The sequence below is a fragment of the Alexandromys fortis genome, unplaced genomic scaffold (assembly GCF_014885135.2).
Source record: "Alexandromys fortis isolate MF-2015 unplaced genomic scaffold, M_Fortis_MF-2015_v1.1 scaffold_81, whole genome shotgun sequence".
Taxonomy (NCBI): Eukaryota; Metazoa; Chordata; class Mammalia; order Rodentia; family Cricetidae; genus Alexandromys; species Alexandromys fortis.
The window spans coordinates 7,650,183-7,669,246 of record NW_026067960.1 but is presented as its reverse complement, the minus strand read 5'-3'; the positions used below and the strand labels follow the sequence as shown (position 1 = coordinate 7,669,246).

The following is a 19,064-nucleotide window of genomic DNA, read 5'->3' as shown; positions in this document are numbered from 1 at the left end:
ACGTCCCCCTGACGCCGGACGCCGCGGACGCCAGCAGCGTGGCCCGGGCGGGCGGGGCGCAGGCGGTGAGTGTGCGCTTTTGAGCGGCGGCGGCCCGAACTCGCGCGTCCGCCGGGATGAGCTACGACCGCGCCATCACCGTCTTCTCGCCCGACGGCCACCTCTTCCAAGTGGAGTACGCGCAGGAGGCGGTCAAGAAGGGCTCTACCGCGGTGAGCCGGCTCGGGCGAGGCCTGCGCGCGGCCGGGCGCACGGGGAAGCAGGGCACGCAGCCCTGGGCGCGGGGGCCGGGGGTTCTGCTTGCGGCGGGTGGCCCGGGAGGTGACGGGAGCTGAATGGTGGTCACCTAGGAAGGGAGCCGGGCCGCGGGGCCTGCGCCGCGCTCCCTAGAGAGCCGGGGCTGCAGCTGCTAGGCTTCCCCGCTGCAGGGCGTCTGGGCGAGCGCATCCCCGCCACTGGGCCGAGGCCATCTTGGTGCTATTGGCGCGGCTCGGGCCGGGGAGGCCGCAGGTGCGCGCGGGCGTGGGAGGCTGGCCGTGAGTTGGCACCCGCAGGGACTTGGGATCTTCCAAGTTAGGCCCAGATGGGCGTTGTGAACAAAGGGCGGCTCGTCGTCTCTGCGACGGTGACAGGCTGCTTCCGGGTTTGTCTGCTCCACCGACTCTGTGTTCTGGTTCCGGTGGACCTTTCTCCCCGCGCCCCAGTTTTTGTTCCTTAGCACCATTTGCCGCCGCCCCCCCCCCCCGACACATGCAAGCATCAACCGTGAGGCGGTTTTGTTTTTTGTTTTACCCGAGTCACCGGGTCTTTGGGGAAACACACGTGGTTCTGAGTCTTGCAGCGCCTGTATTTTTCAAGTATTTAAACTTTGAAACTTAAGCCTCAAATCTTTCGGTGACCTAACCCATCTAAAAAACTATAGTGTGAGCAGGTTTGGAGGGGTAGGCCTGTAATCCTGGCATTTAGAGGTTGAGGCTCGAAAATCTTTAAGACCAGCCTGGACCTATAAGTGAGAGAACCTCTTACACCGTCTCTTCCTCTCTGTGTATGTATGCTTTTTTTTTAATAACTTATTTTTACTTTATGTGCATTGGCGTTTCGCCTGCATATATTTCTCTGTGAGGGTGTCAGATCCACTGGAACTGGAGTTGCAGGTATTTGTGCGCTGCCATGTGGGTGATGGGAATTGAACCCTGGTCCTCTGGGAGAGCATCCAGTGCTTTCAACCGCTGAGCCATCTCTCCAGTCCTAGTGGGGAAAACAACCACCAGTGAGACAGCCGGCCAGGTTGCTAAAGCGCCAGCTTTGCCAGCCAGAATACCTGGTCTTGTGTCCCCCCCCTTTTGTGGGGTAATTTGATCAGTCTGTGAAACTCCAAACTGTCAATAGTTTACCTTGAATTTGGGGGCGGAGCCCCTGACTAGCAGAAGGGAATTAGCCATAGAGAAGCCAGCAATTTTGATAGACCCACAGGAAGGAAAGGGCAGGGCTAGAGTTTGAGCTGCTTTTTGGTTCTGGGCTCTTGAGGTGTCTCTAGACAAAAACCAAAGGTCAGCTAGTTGCTACTCAGCCTCTCTGAGCTGGCAGGCTTTCACCCCAGTCTTTGATTCTCGGGCCTGATTGATAAATAGAATGATAGAGAATTTAAACCTACACATGGCAGCCGCCGCCGAAGCCCAGTCTGGAGGGGCTGATCGGGCACATAATGCAGGCAGTGGGGCCGCAGACAGTAATTAAAATATCAGATCCTGTGCAGTCACCAAGCCAACAGAGAAACGGCATTTGGTGCCCCACAAATGCAGCGGTACTTTCCCATCAGGACCCCTAACCCACAATAATGACAGGAGACTTAATTATGAAAGCTTGGCCTTAGCTTAGGCTTGTTCCCAACTAGGTCTTATAACTTAACCCATGTTTTTAAAAATCTATATTCTGCCATATGACTTGGTTACTTCCTAGTACTGTACAAAAATCACATGTGCCTAGATTCCTTCTCCCAGTCTCTCTCTCTCTCTCTCTCTCTCTCTCTCTCTCTCTCTCTCTCTCTCTCTCTGCCCAGAACTCCCACCTATTCTCTCCTGCCTAGCTGTTGGCCATTTAGCTCTTTATTAAACCAATCAACATCTTTACAGTGTAAACAGATATTCTGCAACACTCATGTGTTTGTTTTGTTTTATTTTTTAAGTTAGCTTTACAGAATGACATCCCTGGCATCCCATTTCCTAGGAAACAGACTGGAGGATACGCTGGGTTTGCTGGTCAGCAAGTGTAGCAGAGTCTGCCAGGTTCAGTGAGACTGATTCTGTCTCAAACATACATTGGAGCAGCTGGGAGATCATCCAGCAGTTAAAGAGTGCAAGCAGAGTTTAGTTCGGCACCCAGGTGGTCAGTCTCAAAACTGCCTTTCATTTCTGCTCCAGGGGATTAAGCACCTCTGGCCTTCATGCACCACTCGGGGACACACAAAACCATAGGAAAGAAAGCTTTGGAATCTGGAGGTGCCTGTCCCCAGTTCCCCCAACTGGAGCTGCCGTTATACCAAGTTAGCTTCTCAGAACCTGGAAGCACAGAAGCAACTTGTAAAATCACTCCAGACCAGGGCTGGTGTGGACTGAGCTCCCTTGGTAGAACCTTGTAGAAGGTTCCTGCAGCTGGGGGAGTGGAACCGGGTTGCTGCCACCTAGTTGTGCCCTCTGCGCTCAGCTGCCTTGTTGAGGGATTGCTGCATGTTTCTGTTCTCTCTTGAGTACTCTGGGCTTATCGTGGGCTTTTTGTTTGGTTTGATTTTGGTTGTCATGCTAGGCAAGCACCATTCTGCATCCATAGCCCAGCTTCACTCGTTTAAACCGCGGCCATTTCCTCCCTTCCACAGTACCAGGCATAATCAGGGAATGGTGTGTCAAACTCACAATGGGTAGTGGTTCATTTTGTAACACACTAGATCCTACCAGCAGGATGTGCGGTGTGAGGATCCACGATTGTGGCCTGGGGCTTTGTGCAACTCCGGCTTCCAGCATCTGCTGCAGCGTTCTCTCGGGCCTTGGGGTCCTGTGCAGCACCGTTTAGCTATAATACTGCTGCAATGCTTTCGTGTTTTAGAAGCATGAGATTGGACACTCAGGTCCTGATATTGTCCTAGTCCACAGAAGTGGATCCAGTTGGTACAGTGTGTTAGCGATGGGCCGGATATAGGTGGCCTACCTTCCCGTGGGACTGTTGCCCCAAGCTGTGTGCCTGGCTGACCCTACCCCACTCCGCTGTGCCAAAGATTAACAGCTGTCCTGCTTATTATGTAATTCTTAAAAGTGACTTGCGTTCTCATTTAAGGTTGGTGTACGAGGAAGGGACATTGTTGTTCTTGGTGTGGAAAAAAAATCAGTGGCCAAGCTACAAGATGAAAGAACAGTCCGAAAGATCTGCGCTTTGGATGACAATGTCTGCATGGCCTTTGCAGGTACAGGTTGCTCCAGGGTGGTAGGGGGAGCCCTGGTGACCAGTTGGTGGGGCTAGGTGGTTGTGACACATGGAGACTGGTTAACGGCGACCCTTGAAAAGAAAGGGATTTGGACATTAAGAGACAGCAGTTGCTGGGTGATGGTGGACCCTCCTTGCCGCTAGCCCCCCAGGGATGGCTGTTACCACTTTCAGCAGAGCCAGCTTGGGAAGTCTTGTTCCCTGAAACAAAATGAGGTGCAGGGTAACTCGACTCTTGAGTTGTTCGTATACGTGTTTCAGGCCTCACCGCTGATGCACGGATAGTCATCAACAGAGCCCGGGTAGAGTGCCAGAGCCACCGGCTGACTGTGGAAGACCCGGTCACTGTGGAGTACATCACCCGCTACATTGCCAGTCTGAAGCAGGTAGGCGCTTCCTCAAGCACTGCTGTTGGGGGGCCGTGTGACTTCATCTGGCACCTACAGCACCTTTCGGCTGATTCTTCTGACCTGGAGCCATCCTGACTCTGGTCTCTAGAGGGGAATATAAGATTTTGTCTTGCTACTTAGTCTAAGCTACCATTTGTCAAGCAGTTGAGGGCTGAAAGGCACCCCTGCTCTGTGGTAAGATGTGTGATGCAGGACACCAGACACCATGTGGCGCACACATATGCAGGCAAATAGATACAAATAAATCTTTAAAAAAGATACATAATGCATTTTCAGTCCTGGGTGTGTCTTAGAGGAAAAGGGAATGTTACCATCTGAGTCGCAGGTCGCTTGGGATGGGTTTGTCACTAAGCAGTTGTGGTTGTCGCTTCTTTTCCTTTCAGCGCTATACTCAGAGCAATGGGCGCAGGCCATTTGGCATCTCTGCCCTCATTGTGGGTTTTGACTTTGATGGCACCCCCAGACTCTATCAGACTGATCCGTCGGGCACGTATCATGCCTGGAAGGTAAGTCTGTGTCTAAACAGTGGGGCTTTGGGCATAGGGAAGGACTAAAGCAGCATCAGCAGACAGAGGCAACCTCTTGGCATGTTCCGTGTGCACTGCCTGTTTGTCTCACGGTGCTTCTATGAAAGCAACACATTCTACATTGCTGTTTGGCCTTGCATCAGAGAGGGCCTAAATTGAAATCTCCCCAAGTGTCTCTTGACAACGAAAGAACTTCCATTCTAATGTGCTAATATAGCCTTAAAAGTAGGATCAGGGTCAGTGCTACCGCCTTCCACTGCTGGAGAAGCCATCTGCAGGCCATGGAAGAAGGCAGCCACTGGCCAGCCACATAGACTGGCTCTACTAAGACCCATCTGTTTTAGGCCAATGCCATAGGCCGGGGCGCCAAGTCAGTGCGTGAATTCTTGGAGAAGAACTACACGGATGATGCCATTGAGACAGACGATCTGACCATCAAACTAGTCATCAAGGCACTTCTGGAAGTGAGTACACATGGGACACCCCAGGCAGAGTGGGCCTGTGTCTGAGAGGGGGTGGTATGACTGGGACAGTCAGGGCTTGCCTTAGGCAGAACACAAGAGAGGTAGGAGGCAAGCACGTGAAGCCACAGTAGCTAGAACACAGGTATTGGGTTCCTGTATGAGGAGTTGCTGTACAGACTGGAGGTTACGTAAGTATCCTCCGCAGGCCTGACCTGCATTTGAGACAAAAGCCATAGAAGTTCACTCTCCCATCTGGCTGGTCTGGTCATGAACCAAAATTTTAGGTCCATGTGAGGTTAGACACACCTAATTAATGCTTTGCTTTCTTCAAGGTGGTTCAATCAGGTGGCAAAAACATTGAGCTTGCTGTCATGAGGCGGGATCAACCTCTCAAGGTAAGTCTCACTTTTGGTGGAAGGATTCAGATAGAGGGGAGCACTCCGACCTTACATACCCAGTCTGAGGTTCCAGGTGTGTACAAACACACTGACTATTGATGGCATTTTCATACCCCTCCCCTGGCCCTGTTATGTTGTTTCTCATAGGCCATTGGTTGTACTGTGGCACTACCTCCGTCCTCTTGACTAAGAACATTCCCAATGCCCTTCTGTTGTGGAGATGTGCTGTGTTCTGGCGTAGACTGCCAACACCAGCTCTGCTGCTGTCTGGGCCACTAGCCTTATTCCAAGCAGCATAATGCAGACCTGCAGAAGTAGTTGCACCACCAAGTGGTGGTATGCTTGCACCTTATGCAGATTAATTATAAATGTGCTTCTTGTGGGGTAGATTCTAAATCCTGAAGAAATTGAGAAGTATGTTGCCGAGATCGAAAAAGAAAAGGAAGAAAATGAAAAGAAGAAACAAAAGAAAGCATCGTCATGAAGTGTGCATTATTTGGAGCAGCTTTCAGCATTGGTGTTGCGGGCTTTCTGTCTGCTTGTCCCGGAGCCCAATAAACATCTACATTTTTTAACTCTGTGTTGTGATGCAAGCACATCATTCGGGTGCAGCTGTGGTTAAGATGCGATCTTTGGGTGAGTGCTGGCCTGGGTCCAACAGATCCAGGGTTCCCAGAGCTCTCTCCCAAATAACTCTGGAGCCATGACTTGTAATGTAGCTAGTTACCTGGTATGTACAAAGCTCCTCTGGCCTGGCATGTGAGGCCCGGGTCCTTTCCTTAGTGCTGAGGTTTGGTGCCAGTTTTTTAAAAAATGGCTCAGTACAAGAACACTTGGTGTTCTCTCAAAGGACCTGGGTTTGGTTCCCAGCACTTACATTAGATGACCGACGGCTGTCTGTAATGCCAGCTCATAAATGTGGTATATACTCAGTCATGCATACATACACGAATCGAACCTTAGTCAGGTGGGTAGTGGCACAATGCACCTTTAATCCCAGGGGAGGCAGAGGCAGGCGAATCTCTGAGTTTAAGATTAGGACAGCCAGGCTACATAGAAACACAGTCTCAAAAAACCCCCCCCCAAAAAAAGAGCTCCATAGTAAGACCTCCCATGCCACCCCCCAAACAACTTAGTACTGACTGTCACTGTTTTTTGTTTTTGGCCAGGAATGCACTTCCTCTTGGCTTCTTAACCAGTTTATCATTCTACCAACTACTTTGGCTTACAGCTACACCCCACCCCCTTAACCAGTTATGTTAGAACAGAAATTCTTTGGTCAAATTTATGCCTATTGTAACGTCTATAAGCTACTTGTGTCTTGGCAGAGAAAAACCAATTTAACTAGTTTAAGGTATGTAGCATATATACTCTTATTAGTAAAGGACAGAATATGTCATCAACGGTCCCAAGGCTGCCTGCCAATCCACTGACCACATTATCTGCCCTGAATACTTGAACAGCTATAGCAAAGCAAGGTGGTTTACACTTACACCAGTTTCCATCCATATTAGATTGGGGTGCCCAGTGAGAACCAGCCTGCCTTCTTCATCTGTGGTCATTGGGTCACTTTTCTGGCATATATCTCCAACACCTAAGTAGCCTAGGTGTGCTCTAGGCCTGACTAGTTCTTGCTTCTGGGTAGGCCTGGACATGACAAAGGCGATGGAGGCAGCATTTGAAGGCTTGAATGTTTATTTAGAGTTTGCATTACCCCAACAGTAGCCCCAGTGCTATGTTCTAGTCTCAGCTATGAAGTCCTATAAAAATAAACCCAAGCTTTTGCAATGTGACTTCATCAATACAGAACTAAAGCTTTATAGCTATTTTGAAGGGGTTTTGGTTATCAAGGTGCTTATTTTCAACAAAATGCCCTGTCAGTCAGAGGACGCATGCTTATACAGAAAATCTGACCCATTTACTCATGCAACAAGTTTATGTTCCCACCCTCCCTCCACCACCACCTTTAAAATAAACACACAATAACTATTTACAATTGAGGAAACAAGGCCAGTGACCTTTAAAAAAAAAAAAAAAAGACCAGCTCATTTCAAAGTGGATGAGAATACTTAGGTGCAGCCAGAGTCTTCTAACAATGGCTGACCTGGGCCAGAGGCAGACAAGGGCAGGAAGCTGGGCACACCACATCCCTTGTCTTGGATCTCGACAGTAAGCCTCAGTAGCTATGGAAGCCAGGCTCTACAATGAACTTCTTCACTCATCCCTCTGTCAGCCTCCAACACTAAACATCACTGGTTCATTACACAACATGATCCATGAAACCCCACCCCCCTTCACTGCCCTTGGCCCTCCCACCCCATATAACTGGTTCACCCTGTGCTGGCCCTGCCTGGCTCCTGAGACTTCCCACTTTTAGCAGTTGGGGTACCAGGCCAGCAGCACCAGGGGCCAGATGGGTTGCAGAGACATTTGGACACCACATGTGCCAAATAAAATTTGGTTCTGTTTTAAGAGTCAAAGCTGTCATTAAAAAAAAAATTACAAAGTGAGGATTGAGCCTTTGCCTATAGAAACCTTTTTTCAAAATACCAAAACCTTACAATTAGTCTGTGTGCAACCAAGAAGAAAATGTAGGTCAAGATACCTTCACAAGGTCACCCACAAAATACTTCCCCCAAAACAAGTGGTTCTAATCAGACCACATCCAAGTTTAGGTTGAGTCCAAAGCTAAGTAGCATCCAGACTTGGTAAACAAGATCACTTCTCCCGTGACTGTAGCATTCATTTCCTTCTGTCCTCTTCAGGACCCTATGAAACAAGAAGTCCGTGTGTCCAAAGGTACCTGTCACACGGCTGTCTATTCCCTCACCACCACGGGGACCAGGAGACAGAGGAAGGAAACCCTGGCCCTCCACATCCCACCCAGCACCGCACAGGACTTCAGCCAGACTTACTTCTGTGCGCGCAGCTCTAAACACAGTCTAGGCATCTCACCCTACCACCCAGGGATCCAGAAGGTTCCTCGCTTACTTGTACTGCACCCTCACACCCGGCCAGTCCCAGCTCGGTGGGAAGTGGGGTTGCGCCGTGTTGTTCCATTGCCTCTGCCTCCTCGGAATCCACCGCGTGAACTGCGGCCACGAAGGAACCTCCCAGATACCCCAAAGGTCTCGGTGTTCAGCTTCCTCTCTTCTGCCCATGTTGTTCGCCTAGAACTAAACCAAAAGATAAAGTGTGTTAAGATCCAACTGTAAGTTGGGCGGTGGTGGGGCACACCTTTATTCCCAGCATTGGGGAGGCAAACGTAGGTGGATCTCTGTGTTTGAGGCCAGCCTGGTCTACAGAGCAAGCTCCAGGGGCAGCAAGAAAACCTTGTTTGAAAAGGGAAACCCTGTCTTGAAAAACCAAAAATCAGACTGTAGTGGGCACCAACTGATGTTTCTGAAATAGGCTTTGTCCTTCAAATAGCAGTGAGAAGGATGAGCTACTGCTGTGGCTGCCCGAGACAGGAGCACATTACCCTGGAGCACACACCTTTACACTGCACACCAGGCCTCCTGTGGCTCAAGACCCACCTCTATCACAAGAGTAAACAATGGACACAAGTGGACACAGCGAAGCCCTAAGAGCCATCCAGGTCAGCTTCACACCAGCTCATCTTCAGCCACTGTCACCAGGAGGCAGTGAAGTTCATTGCTTAGAATATAGCCAGCACCATCAACCTGCCCATTCTGGTGGAAGTCCCGTTCCTCACTCCTACAGCTGTTGCAGAGTCCTGGCCACACCCCTCCTACGATACAGCTGGGCCTAAGTCCTTCTCTTAGCTTGTATCTTTCTTGCTTCAATTGCTCCCCTGACAGTGTGTATGGCTCAGACTACCCAGCTCATTTCCTGTTCTTCATTGGCTGTCAGTGTGCCTAATATTCAACCAACAGGACTCCTAGGTCTGTGTTTGCACACCATGCCTGCTCTGAAGACTACTGTACAGTCTGGGAGTGTTCATCCACAGTGCTGACACATATATCACAATCACTGACTTCCAAGACTTGGGAGGACAGGGTGCTCAGCCAATTGCTTACATGTATCTATGCCAATAGGCAGATGGACAAGAAAAAAACAACACAAACGGAACTCTTGGAGGCAAACAGGGAGCGCAAGGACTTGACCTCAGCAAGTCCAAATCAGGCTAGGGGACAGCCAGAGGCTTATGGTACTACACCCTAGCTGGCAGAGGCAGACCCAGCTGGGACTCTCGTACTTATCATGTAGAAATGTAAGATCCCAAAACACCCACCCAGAATATAAACTCAAACCTCAGACTTAATGTTCGTACATTCTAGTTGTGTGCTTCTAGGACTTACAAACCAGTCTTCCTTCCCACAGTGTACTCAGGCCCTGACCTTGTTTTGAGTTCAGAAGAAATGTTGTCAAAGAAGGACTTGGATTTGTCATAGTAACAGTTGGGCCCCAGAAGATCTTCCTCAGTGGGAGTCTCTTCACTCTGGGTCATCACAGTAGAGTCCTTCTCTTCCCCCTTCTCAGCTTTGTCTTCTACAAAGAAAAGCAGGGCACAAAGGTCCAGAGACAAACACTACCCAATGGTTTCCTGTTGGGGGTGCGCTCAGGCCCAGAGGATGACCTAAACATTTCATGCCAGAGACCCTTTCTTCTCATTGCGAGTCACAAGCTTCACAACCCCCACCCCAACCCTTCCTCATCTCATCTCATTCCAATTTTCACATTGGTCAGGACCCCACATCCTTCCAGAGCAATGCCAGCCATCATGTCTTAACATGCTCTAGGGAATCTCTTGGGGGATAATTTTCAAGTGAATCAGACCTTTAAAATTCAGCTTCTTCTTAAATTCTTTATCGAGCTCTTCTCGGTTGAACTGGGCATTTGCACTCTCAAAATCAAAGTCACCTTCAAACTTGATTGTGTTTTCCTTAACATTAGTTGGACGGTTTTGCCCTCTGGAACGATTTCTTGTTCGCCTATTGCCTATGTGGAGAAAGAAAAAAAAACCCAGTATGGCTGAAGTCACCAACTTATTTCCAGTTTGAATTCAAAAGTGGCTCACAGACACACTGAAGACAAAGGGGGCACAGCTCACTAAGGCCCACCTTAGCCCCAAGTCCCCAGCACAGGCAAGCAAAGTGGCCCTGCTGCTCGTGGCCATGGAGTTACCTGACCGCCTCCGTGGAGGTCTTCTGTTCTCATCATTCACCTGCCCTTGAGTGTGCACAGGTGCCGACTGGACTACATCTAAGGTGCAAAGGGAAAAGTGAGGCAAAGCTCCCGCCGAAGCCAGAACCCAGCCACCAAAGCAGAGTACCACCACCACATGCAGCCTATGGGGCTAGGCTGCCTGCCCACACAGCCCAGTGAGTTCTCTACATCGGGAACATATAGTAAACTGCAAGGGGATATCAAGTGCAAGTACCGATGGCAGTCTTGCTGCTTGGCTGAGCCTGGCGACCATTGAGCTGTGTCCCCGAGGTGACCTTGGTGGGTAAGAGTTTCTTAGCATTCAAGTTATCAGCAGAACTAGTCTGGACAGCCTGTTCCACCATGGGGCTCTTGCCAACTGGGGTAGATGGAAAACCAGCTCCTGAGTTGAAGAGGGAAGGCAGGTTTAGAAGTAGCTAAGAGAAATTTACTACCTCCAGCCATTTCTCCTGGATGGTACCCTGGGGGTGGGGTTAGGGCAGGGGTGACATACTGTCTAGAGAAAGTCTGAACTCAGGATTTACTCTCCCAGACCGGCCCACTCTTTTTTTTTTTCTTTCTTTCTTTTTTTTTTTTTGGTTTTTCGAGACAGGGTTTCTCTGTAGCTTTGGTGCCTGTCCTGGAACTAGCTCTTGTAGACCAGGCTGGCCTCGAACTCCCAGAGATCCGCCTGCCTCTGCCTCCCAAGTGCTGGGATTAAAGGTGTGCGCCACCACTGCCCGGCCGGCCCACTCCTTTTGAAGCTGATCCAGGTGACAAAGGAAATTAAGTCACAGGGAGGCAGCAAGGCCTGTTTTCTAGGAACACCGATCTTTGAACTACAATGAGGAAAGGCTTTGTGCTACCAACGCCAACAGGTACTTCCTCAAGTTTACCAATGGCTTTTCTAGACAAGTTTTGACCAAGCCTGAAGGTGTCAACAGTCCTGAAATGAAGTTGGAATTCAAGAAATGTTACTCTGGTCTATGCAGGAGAACCCACCTAGCCTGGGATCTTCTAGAAAGCACAGTAATCAGACTCTGAAATTCTAGAACAGCTTTATGAGAAACAAGATGAGGTGACCAGGACGTACTGCAATGAAGGTTAACAACCTACAGCTTCTCAGAGAGTAAAAAGCTCTCATAAGCAAGGACGGGCTACCGGGTGCCCAACGTATACCCATACACAAAACGCACCCTCAAAACAGAGCTTCAGTGGTGGTCCCAGTATGAATCCTCCGAAACTGGCAAAACACAGAAGCCACCAGTACCGTCTGTGGCCCCCTTTGACCTGTCCCACATCCCATAACCCATGGGGAACATTAGCCCTAGGGACTATGTGGGACTGGAGTGAGACGTAAAACACAAGTCCTGGTCATGGCAAACAAAATGAAACACTGCCGTGGAGGGACTATCACACGGTCGGGGACACACTCCCGGCAAGCACTCGTAGGGTGCTCTCTCTGACAGAAACCAAGATGGACTACTTTTCCAGGCCTATCATCTCACTCAGCAAAAAGACCCCAAAAGACAAACAGGAAACAGTCACACCAAAGTGGCTTCTGGGTACAGTTTTTTAAATATTTATTTGTACATATATGGGTGTTTGTCTACATGTAAGTCTGCACCACATGCATGCCTGGTCTCCTTAAGAGTCCAGAAGAGGAGGTCAGATCCCCTAGGACTGGAGTTATAGACGGTTATGAACCACTATGTGGACCCTGGGAATCAAATCCAGGTTAACTATAAGCAATCTATCCTGCCCCTTGTGTGCTTTGTAAAGCAATTTTACCCTATGGTGGATTTCCGTGAGCAATCCTAAGGGCAAGGAAAGCATCCTCAGTGACAGCTCTTAATTAGAAAGGGTTATGCATTCCCTCGTTTAGGTACAAAGAGGCCCTACAGGACATAACAACCCACACAAATAGACGGATTTACTCTGTGCCCCGGCCCGGGAGGCCTCCTGGACTAAGCTGGGTAATGATGAAGGTTTAAGCTGCTACAAGCACGATGCCAACATGTAAAACAGACATGCAGAAACATCAGCACAAGAACATGAGGAAGGTCAAGAAACCCTGTAAATGCTGTATCAACAGAGATAGGTGGGTGGATAGTAACACTAGCCATCTGGCTTTCAAGTTGGCATTGTTCATGCAGTCAAACACCTGGGGGCTGCCATTCAAGCTCCCCACCTCAAATGCCCTTAAGACAGAACTACGCATGTTTCATCTGAGTTGTTTGGGAAAGTTCCACAGCAGAAATCCAGAACATGTTTAGGACTCAGAAAACCCAAGAAAACAGTTTTATGTCTTCCCATGTAATGGCCATGACAGGCCAAACCATAAACCCAGGCAGAATGAATTAAGTCCTCTGTTGGCTCTTTCTAACCCTTTAAAAGTGGCATTAATAAATCAGGCCACATGCCGAACCAAGCAGAAGCAGTGTCCTGATCCCTGGGCCTAGTGGAAGGGTCTGTTCCAGTTCCTGCCATCCTGGCTCTGTTCACCCCCTGGCTCTCACAGTCTACGAGAAAGCATGCAGTTAGTTCTCCAAACTGCTGTTACCCTTGGAAGTGAGCTGAGGTGGCTCTGAGGACATGTCAAGCTCTGAAACAGGCTGTGGAGATGGAGAGGAACTAGGGCTGGAAGCAGCGGCTGAGGCTGGAGGGCTTACCAACTTCTCTACAGAAGAGAAAGAGAGAAGAGCAAAGAGAAAGCACACAAATAAGTCAGGACATTCTTGTCTTATGCCTAGCAAGCCTGGAAAGAGCCAAGCAACCTCTCAAATGATGTATTTTAGAGCGAGACTGAGAAGTCACCTGTCACATCAGAACAGCAATCACAAGTGGCCCATAGCATTGGTCTGGAGTTTACTAACATTCCCTGCCTCAGCTGCTGGAGTCTTGAGCAAGGATGGAAGGACAAGATGCAAACTGTGTTCTTAGGGGTGGAGGAAACATGCATGTGTACATATGCACATTCATGTCAAGGCCACAGGTCAACCTGGGGGTTGCTTCCTTGGGTGTCATCCACTTTGTTTTTAAGGCAGGGTCTCTCAGCTGCCCAATAATCAGGCTTAACCTGCGAGTTAGCCAACCTCAGGGGTCCGTCTGTCTCTGCCTCCCCATCACTGAGAAAAGTGCCCAATTCTCTATGCTCTGAACACAGCATCATGGTCCAGGTCAAAGACAGGGGCTGACCTTACTCCCAACACAGAGATACTCTTAATCTAAGGCTAGTAAACCTCAGTAGAAACCATGTTTGAGCTGGGCTCCTGCAACAGATTAATATAGGCTATAATAAGATATAGGGCACTAATAGTCTTAGATAGATCCCATCTGTAAGAGACTACAGCTGCACAGAACTTCTGATTAAGTGCATTCTGAACTAACACTGCTGTCTCAGAAAACGGGTAATTTATCAGGAGTGGTACGATGCAACAGTCTAGGAGCTGTATGACACCAAGAATTAATTGTCCCACTCTCAGGGTATAAAATTCTATCACTATATGGTGATCAAGGCAAAGGTAGTTGAGCACACAGAACGGTCACTCACCTAGACCTAAGGAGGCGGCATACTGCTGGCTGAGCAGGGAGCTGGCTGCCAGCTGGCCATACGGCGGCATCCCTCTGAAGGGGCTGTAAGGCACATGCGGCTGGAAGGGCGAGGCGGAGGCAGAGCCCAGGGAGGACTGAACAACGAGACACACAGGTAAGAGCACTGCAACATCCGTTACCTCTCAAGCAAGTCTCCACATACAGCACTTGCCAAGTCTGTCGGCCTGCACTCCTGATGTGGTAGGCAGTTCTGGGCAGTTTCCAGTGTTGCCCAAAGTGCATGAACTTCACAAAATTAAAACCCTTTCACAACTCCCCTCTGCCAACAGCGGTCTGGCCTTTTTAGTTGGAGAAAGTTCCCGTGAAGAGATGTGGGGCCATGAACTATTCACGTACCTCCCCTCCTTTGTCTCCCCACACAGAATTCAGGATCATGCCTGTTCCTCTGAAGGCTGGCCTATTCCCACACTCACCCTCAATACCTATGCACCAAGCTGGGTCCTTCCAGTGCCACAGAAGCCATCGCTGCCTGCTGCTACCTTTCTATGCACAGCCTCATCCCAGAACCTGAGCAGCCTGCACTGCAGAAGCCAACCAAGGCCTGACTTTATGTAAGATAACCATCTAGATGCCCTGTCCCTGATGATCCTGGCATATAACCTACCAGGAAGTCAGGCTTAGCTTAAGACTTTCAAATTTAGGGTTCTACAACAACGGAATATAACAGCATAAGACTCTCAAGACAGCGAACCAACCCTATTATCCTGAAAGCATCTGATGCCCTCACACTGTGGCCCCTCAGGGCTTGAGGGCAATGTTCCAGGTCCCCCGGGACCAGGCAACACCAGCAGCACATCACATACAGCAAGCTACAGTTTTCTTTCCCTGCTGGCCTTGCCATACAGAACACACGACCCAGCAGAGCACATGCTGCATGGGTACAGAAACCATCCAGGTGAAAACCAGGCCAGCGCTCACTAGAGGACAAGTCTTCAAGTTGATTGCTCTGGACAAAAAGATGACACCAAGTTCCATGTGGAAACCAAGATCTCTTACGAACCACACCCATACACTTACCTGAACAATAGCAGGATCCTGAGGGAGTGTGTGCTGAGCTTTTGGAGGTTCACACACAGTAATATCTTTGATATCACTTCCCCGGAAAATGATGTACTCATAAATTTCCTCTCTTGGGGGAGCAGGCCTATCTGTGGGACGGTCTTCAGTACCAAAGGACCTCACTTAGGGGTTAAAAAAAAAAGAAGGGTTAAGTTGTAGTCCTGTGCCAAGTCCATTTGATCAGCTTCTAACACTACAGCGCCCTCTCTGACACAGCATTCTACTGACAATTAACAGCTCCTTAATCTCCCACTTTCCAGCTGACATCACCTATAAGGCACCACGTCTCAAAGAAAGCAGGAAGAGGACATGAAAAATGTCACAGAATCCAAGCCTCCCAAAGCTCCCTGCACATCTACACAAACCCACTGATTGTCTCTGCAGAACCTCCCTCCTCACATCTGACTGCAGATGGAACCCTTAGCAGCTTCAAGCCTAAACCCTCATCACAGGCTGCAGCTGAGACGGTTTTCCTAGGCAAGCGGGGAACAACAACAGGCTTGGGCTGCTGCAGAAACAAAAGAAAGGAGTCCCTGAACTCGGGCCCCCAACACTAGCTTCTGTGTCCACAAGGAAATCCGGAACCCAAGGGATCCTCCACGGGATCTAGGAAGGCTAGCACACCTCTCTTTGGCAGGACTCCGGGGCTGATCTGAGTCTGGTGGCAGGACTTAAGCAGCAAACTCCTATTGTGGATAGGGGTCTACACTGGACCTTGTTTCTCCAACTGGGGATCTCATGGCAAGAGCAGTGCAGCAAGGAGAGTTCCGAACATTGAGCTCTCCCCGGCAGCGCCAGTCTGGGTGCGGGAGCCAGCTTTCAAACGAAAGGTACTGCTAGGGTTCGGGAGAATGGCTCAGGACTGGCCTCGACCCTTCCGTCTGCACCCTCGAGGGTCTAACACACACCCCGGGCGGCCTGCTGCGCTCGCGCTTCCGAGGAGCAGCAAGGAAACGAGCGCCCCATTTTACGCGGAGAACGGAGACAAAGAAGCTCTGGGGGCCTCACGCTGCCAGGACCAGCGCGCACCGACTCTTGGACTTCTCTCATCACAAACCAACCCCTCAAGTCGACAGGGTCGGAAGAGTGCGGGGCAGGGCAGCGGCAGCTCTAGCGACGCCCCGGCTCGGCTGGAGGCTGCACCCGGACGCGGTGGACCGTGGCTGCCACGGGGTTCCAGCAGAGCGCGTAGGACCCGGGCCCCCGCCACGGCAGGCGGTTCGCCCCGCAGGGACGTCTCGCAGGCGGGGAGGTCCGCGGCTTCGGAGCCGCCCCGCCCCCCGACACCTGCAGGACCGCGGTCCGCTCCTCCCCTGGCCCCCGCCGAAGCCGGCACCACCATTGTGCGGGCAGGCGCGGGGCAGCCGAGCTGTTGGGGCGGCGGTTGGGCGCGCGGCGGAGGCGGGCCGCTACCTTTGGCGAGCGCCACGGTGGAATTGTCGGTGTCGATGGTGTAGAGAATGCCCTCGTAGCGGATCTGCGCCTTGGAGATGAGGCTGATCTTGCTGCCCAGATACGGGGTGCCGGACGAGCCGCTCATGGCGGCGGCCGGGGCGCGCCAGGCGCGGGGGACCAGCGCCGAGCCCCGCCCGCTCCGCCGCCGCGCGGTCGCCTGGCCGCCCACTCCCGCGCACCTCTGCGCTGCCGCTGCCGCCGCCGAGGCGCCTCCTGCCGCGCGTAGGGGCCTGCGGGCCGCGAGCGAGCCGGAGAGGGTGCGGAGCGAGGCGCTTAGCCCGAGTCTGAGGGGAGCAGGGGGGAGGAGCTCCGCCGCAGCCACATCCGGGGCCTCCCGCCGCCACGCGCCGCCCCCGCACGCTCGCAAGCTCATTGGCTCATCGCGCCGGCCTCCCTTTAAATATGGCCGCGCCGCCGGCAGCGGGCGGGGCTGCGCCTGCGCAGCTTGGCATGGCCGGGAGGGCGGGGGAAGGGAATGGCGGGGGGGGGGGACCGGCCTCTCGAGCTCTGCACAGCCGGTTCCCGGCGGGCTCCGCGCACGGCTTAGGGGCGTGAGATCGAGCGGGCGGGGCGGGGCGGGGCGGGGGGCGGAGCGCGCGTGCGCGGGGCGGGCGGGCGGCCGCTGTTTGCAAACTCGGGGGCGGACTCGGGGCTGGTCCTGGTGGAGCGCCAGGCTCCTCCCGCCGCGCGTGCCAGCAAGCGTCGCCCTCCGGGCGCCGGGGTTCCCGTTTGGAGAAGACGGACCGGCCCTGGCCCCGGGGCTAGGAGGAGACGCACCCCGACAGCCAGCGCTGGACCCGGGGACCCAGGAACCGGCAGGCGGGCGCAGCTCAGCATTGCAGCGCTTCCGGCGGGCGGCCCCGAAATAGAGCGGGGGGGGGGGGGGGGGGGGGGGGGGGGGGGGGGGGGGGGGGGGGGGGGGGGGGGGAGCCGGGGGGGGAGCCCTGCCCCTCCTCCCAAGCCTGCGGCGCTGCTGTCCTTAAAATAAACCCTGGCTGGCTTGGGCGGTCCCCGCCGGCTTAGGCCACCCGCAGGCCCCCTCGCGTCCTCAGACTGCGCCCCAGGCCCTGCCCCCGCCTTACAGTTCGGGGAGTCCTGCTAACTCGTTCCCTGTTCTTGCCATGCTGGCTCCGCGCCATGCATGGTTAGTAATTGTAATATGTGGGAGCGCATGTCTGTTTACAGTCAGTCTCTACCGTCAGATTAGGGCCCAGTATTGGGTACTAGGAAAATTTTGACATAAGAGTGAAATAGGATGAAAGGCGGTAACGGAACATCTCATATACTGAACATAAGTACTGTTTTGTGAAACTATTTCTCTTAAATGTGAGACATAAAATGTACTTCTTAATTGTGCTGTCATCAGCCTAACACATGCCAAGTGGATGCCTGGAGTACAGTTTTGAACATTTAGAAAAATTTTAATTTGCTGTGTGTGTACATACATATGTCTCGACGGGTGTGGAGGTCAGAGGACAACTGGAGTTAGTGCTCTGCTTCCACTCGTGAGTCTGGAAAAGAGACCTCTCAGGTGGTCACACTTAGCAGGTTCCCGTACCCACTGAGCCCTCCTGCTGGTCCGATTTTTTTTCTTTCAGTTTTAGTCGTGACAGGGGTCCTACTCTTAGCTCAGGAACTCACTGTGCAGCCCCCGACTGCAATCCTTTGACAATCCTCCGGCCTCAGCCTCCCACATGCCCAAAATTTGGGCATGAGCCACAGCACTAGAAACCATCGTGGGCCAATTTCCCCCAGTTGACAGAGGCAGAAACCAGTGTAGTATGTGGGTGAATTGCAGGTGAGCCTACATACAGTCTTTGGAGGTGTTAGCCTGGGTCTCAAAACACCGTACGTCCAATTCCATACCGCCTTTGTGAGACCCACTGAGCAGCGCCAGCACCCACCATCACCAGGCAGCACTGACAGAGGAAGAGAAGGCAGAAGTCTGTTTGGTCAGCCGTAATTCAGCTCACTCTCCACAGCCACTTCTTGACGTCTAGAAAACTGAGCCAACCCTGTTGGGGAAGAGAAGTCTCCTGGCCTGGGGCAACCAGGTTGTCACCACAGCCTGGGCTGGCTCACTCAGACATCTAGGTTGGACATGATGGGATGGATGGGTGGACAGACCTGTGAGCACCTCAGTGACCGTCTGGCTGGTGGTGATCCCTGTGTGCAGCTGAGGCTTTCCTTCTCCTGCTTCTCAGCTGAGGAATCCAAGGTCAGAGCCACGAACCTCTGTGTCTTGGAGGGGTGTGCATTCCTCCCTTTAAAAAGGCTGATCCTGTTTTCCAGAAGGGAGTCGGATCCTGAGCCCTGAGCCCTAGAACCTCAGATGGGAGGGGGGTCCAGCTCCTAGTGGCCCCTGCATTTGCAACTGGGTGGTTCCCTGAGGACACTAGATGCAGTGTAGATACCCACACAGTAGAGGCTAAAAATATACAAAGTGCCCAGGTCCAGGAATACAGGCTCTGCTGTTCATTCCTGGTGCCCTGC

The 19,064-nt window shown here is 51.9% G+C and overlaps 2 protein-coding genes across 4 annotated transcripts; one reads left to right on the top strand and one right to left on the bottom strand.

Moving 5' to 3' along the window:
* Positions 1-28: 28 nt before the first annotated feature.
* Positions 29-5,853, top strand: Psma7 (proteasome 20S subunit alpha 7). Its single transcript, XM_050153100.1, has 7 exons — positions 29-212; positions 3,328-3,454; positions 3,736-3,860; positions 4,268-4,390; positions 4,756-4,875; positions 5,208-5,270; positions 5,662-5,853. Exons 1-7 carry the CDS (start codon positions 117-119, stop codon positions 5,755-5,757), a joined length of 750 nt encoding a protein of 249 aa, XP_050009057.1. The 5' UTR covers positions 29-116; the 3' UTR covers positions 5,758-5,853.
* A 1,097-nt stretch (positions 5,854-6,950) lies between these two features.
* On the bottom strand, positions 6,951-16,882 carry Lsm14b (LSM family member 14B). 3 transcript variants are annotated; one of them, XM_050153091.1, is made up of 10 exons: positions 16,530-16,881; positions 15,075-15,238; positions 13,996-14,131; positions 13,006-13,122; positions 10,678-10,845; positions 10,422-10,499; positions 10,074-10,235; positions 9,635-9,785; positions 8,265-8,449; positions 6,951-8,042 (listed from the first exon to the last, which is right to left on the bottom strand). In XM_050153091.1, the coding sequence occupies exons 1-9, from the start codon at positions 16,654-16,656 to the stop codon at positions 8,278-8,280; spliced, it is 1,275 nt and encodes a 424-aa protein (XP_050009048.1). In that variant the 5' UTR covers positions 16,657-16,881; the 3' UTR covers positions 6,951-8,042; positions 8,265-8,277. The 3 variants fall into 3 exon arrangements, with proteins under 3 accessions (XP_050009048.1, XP_050009049.1, XP_050009050.1); XM_050153092.1 differs by lacking the exon at positions 10,422-10,499 and having other exon boundaries at positions 16,530-16,882; XM_050153093.1 differs by lacking the exon at positions 13,006-13,122 and having other exon boundaries at positions 16,530-16,879.
* Between the last annotated feature and the right edge of the window lie 2,182 nt (positions 16,883-19,064).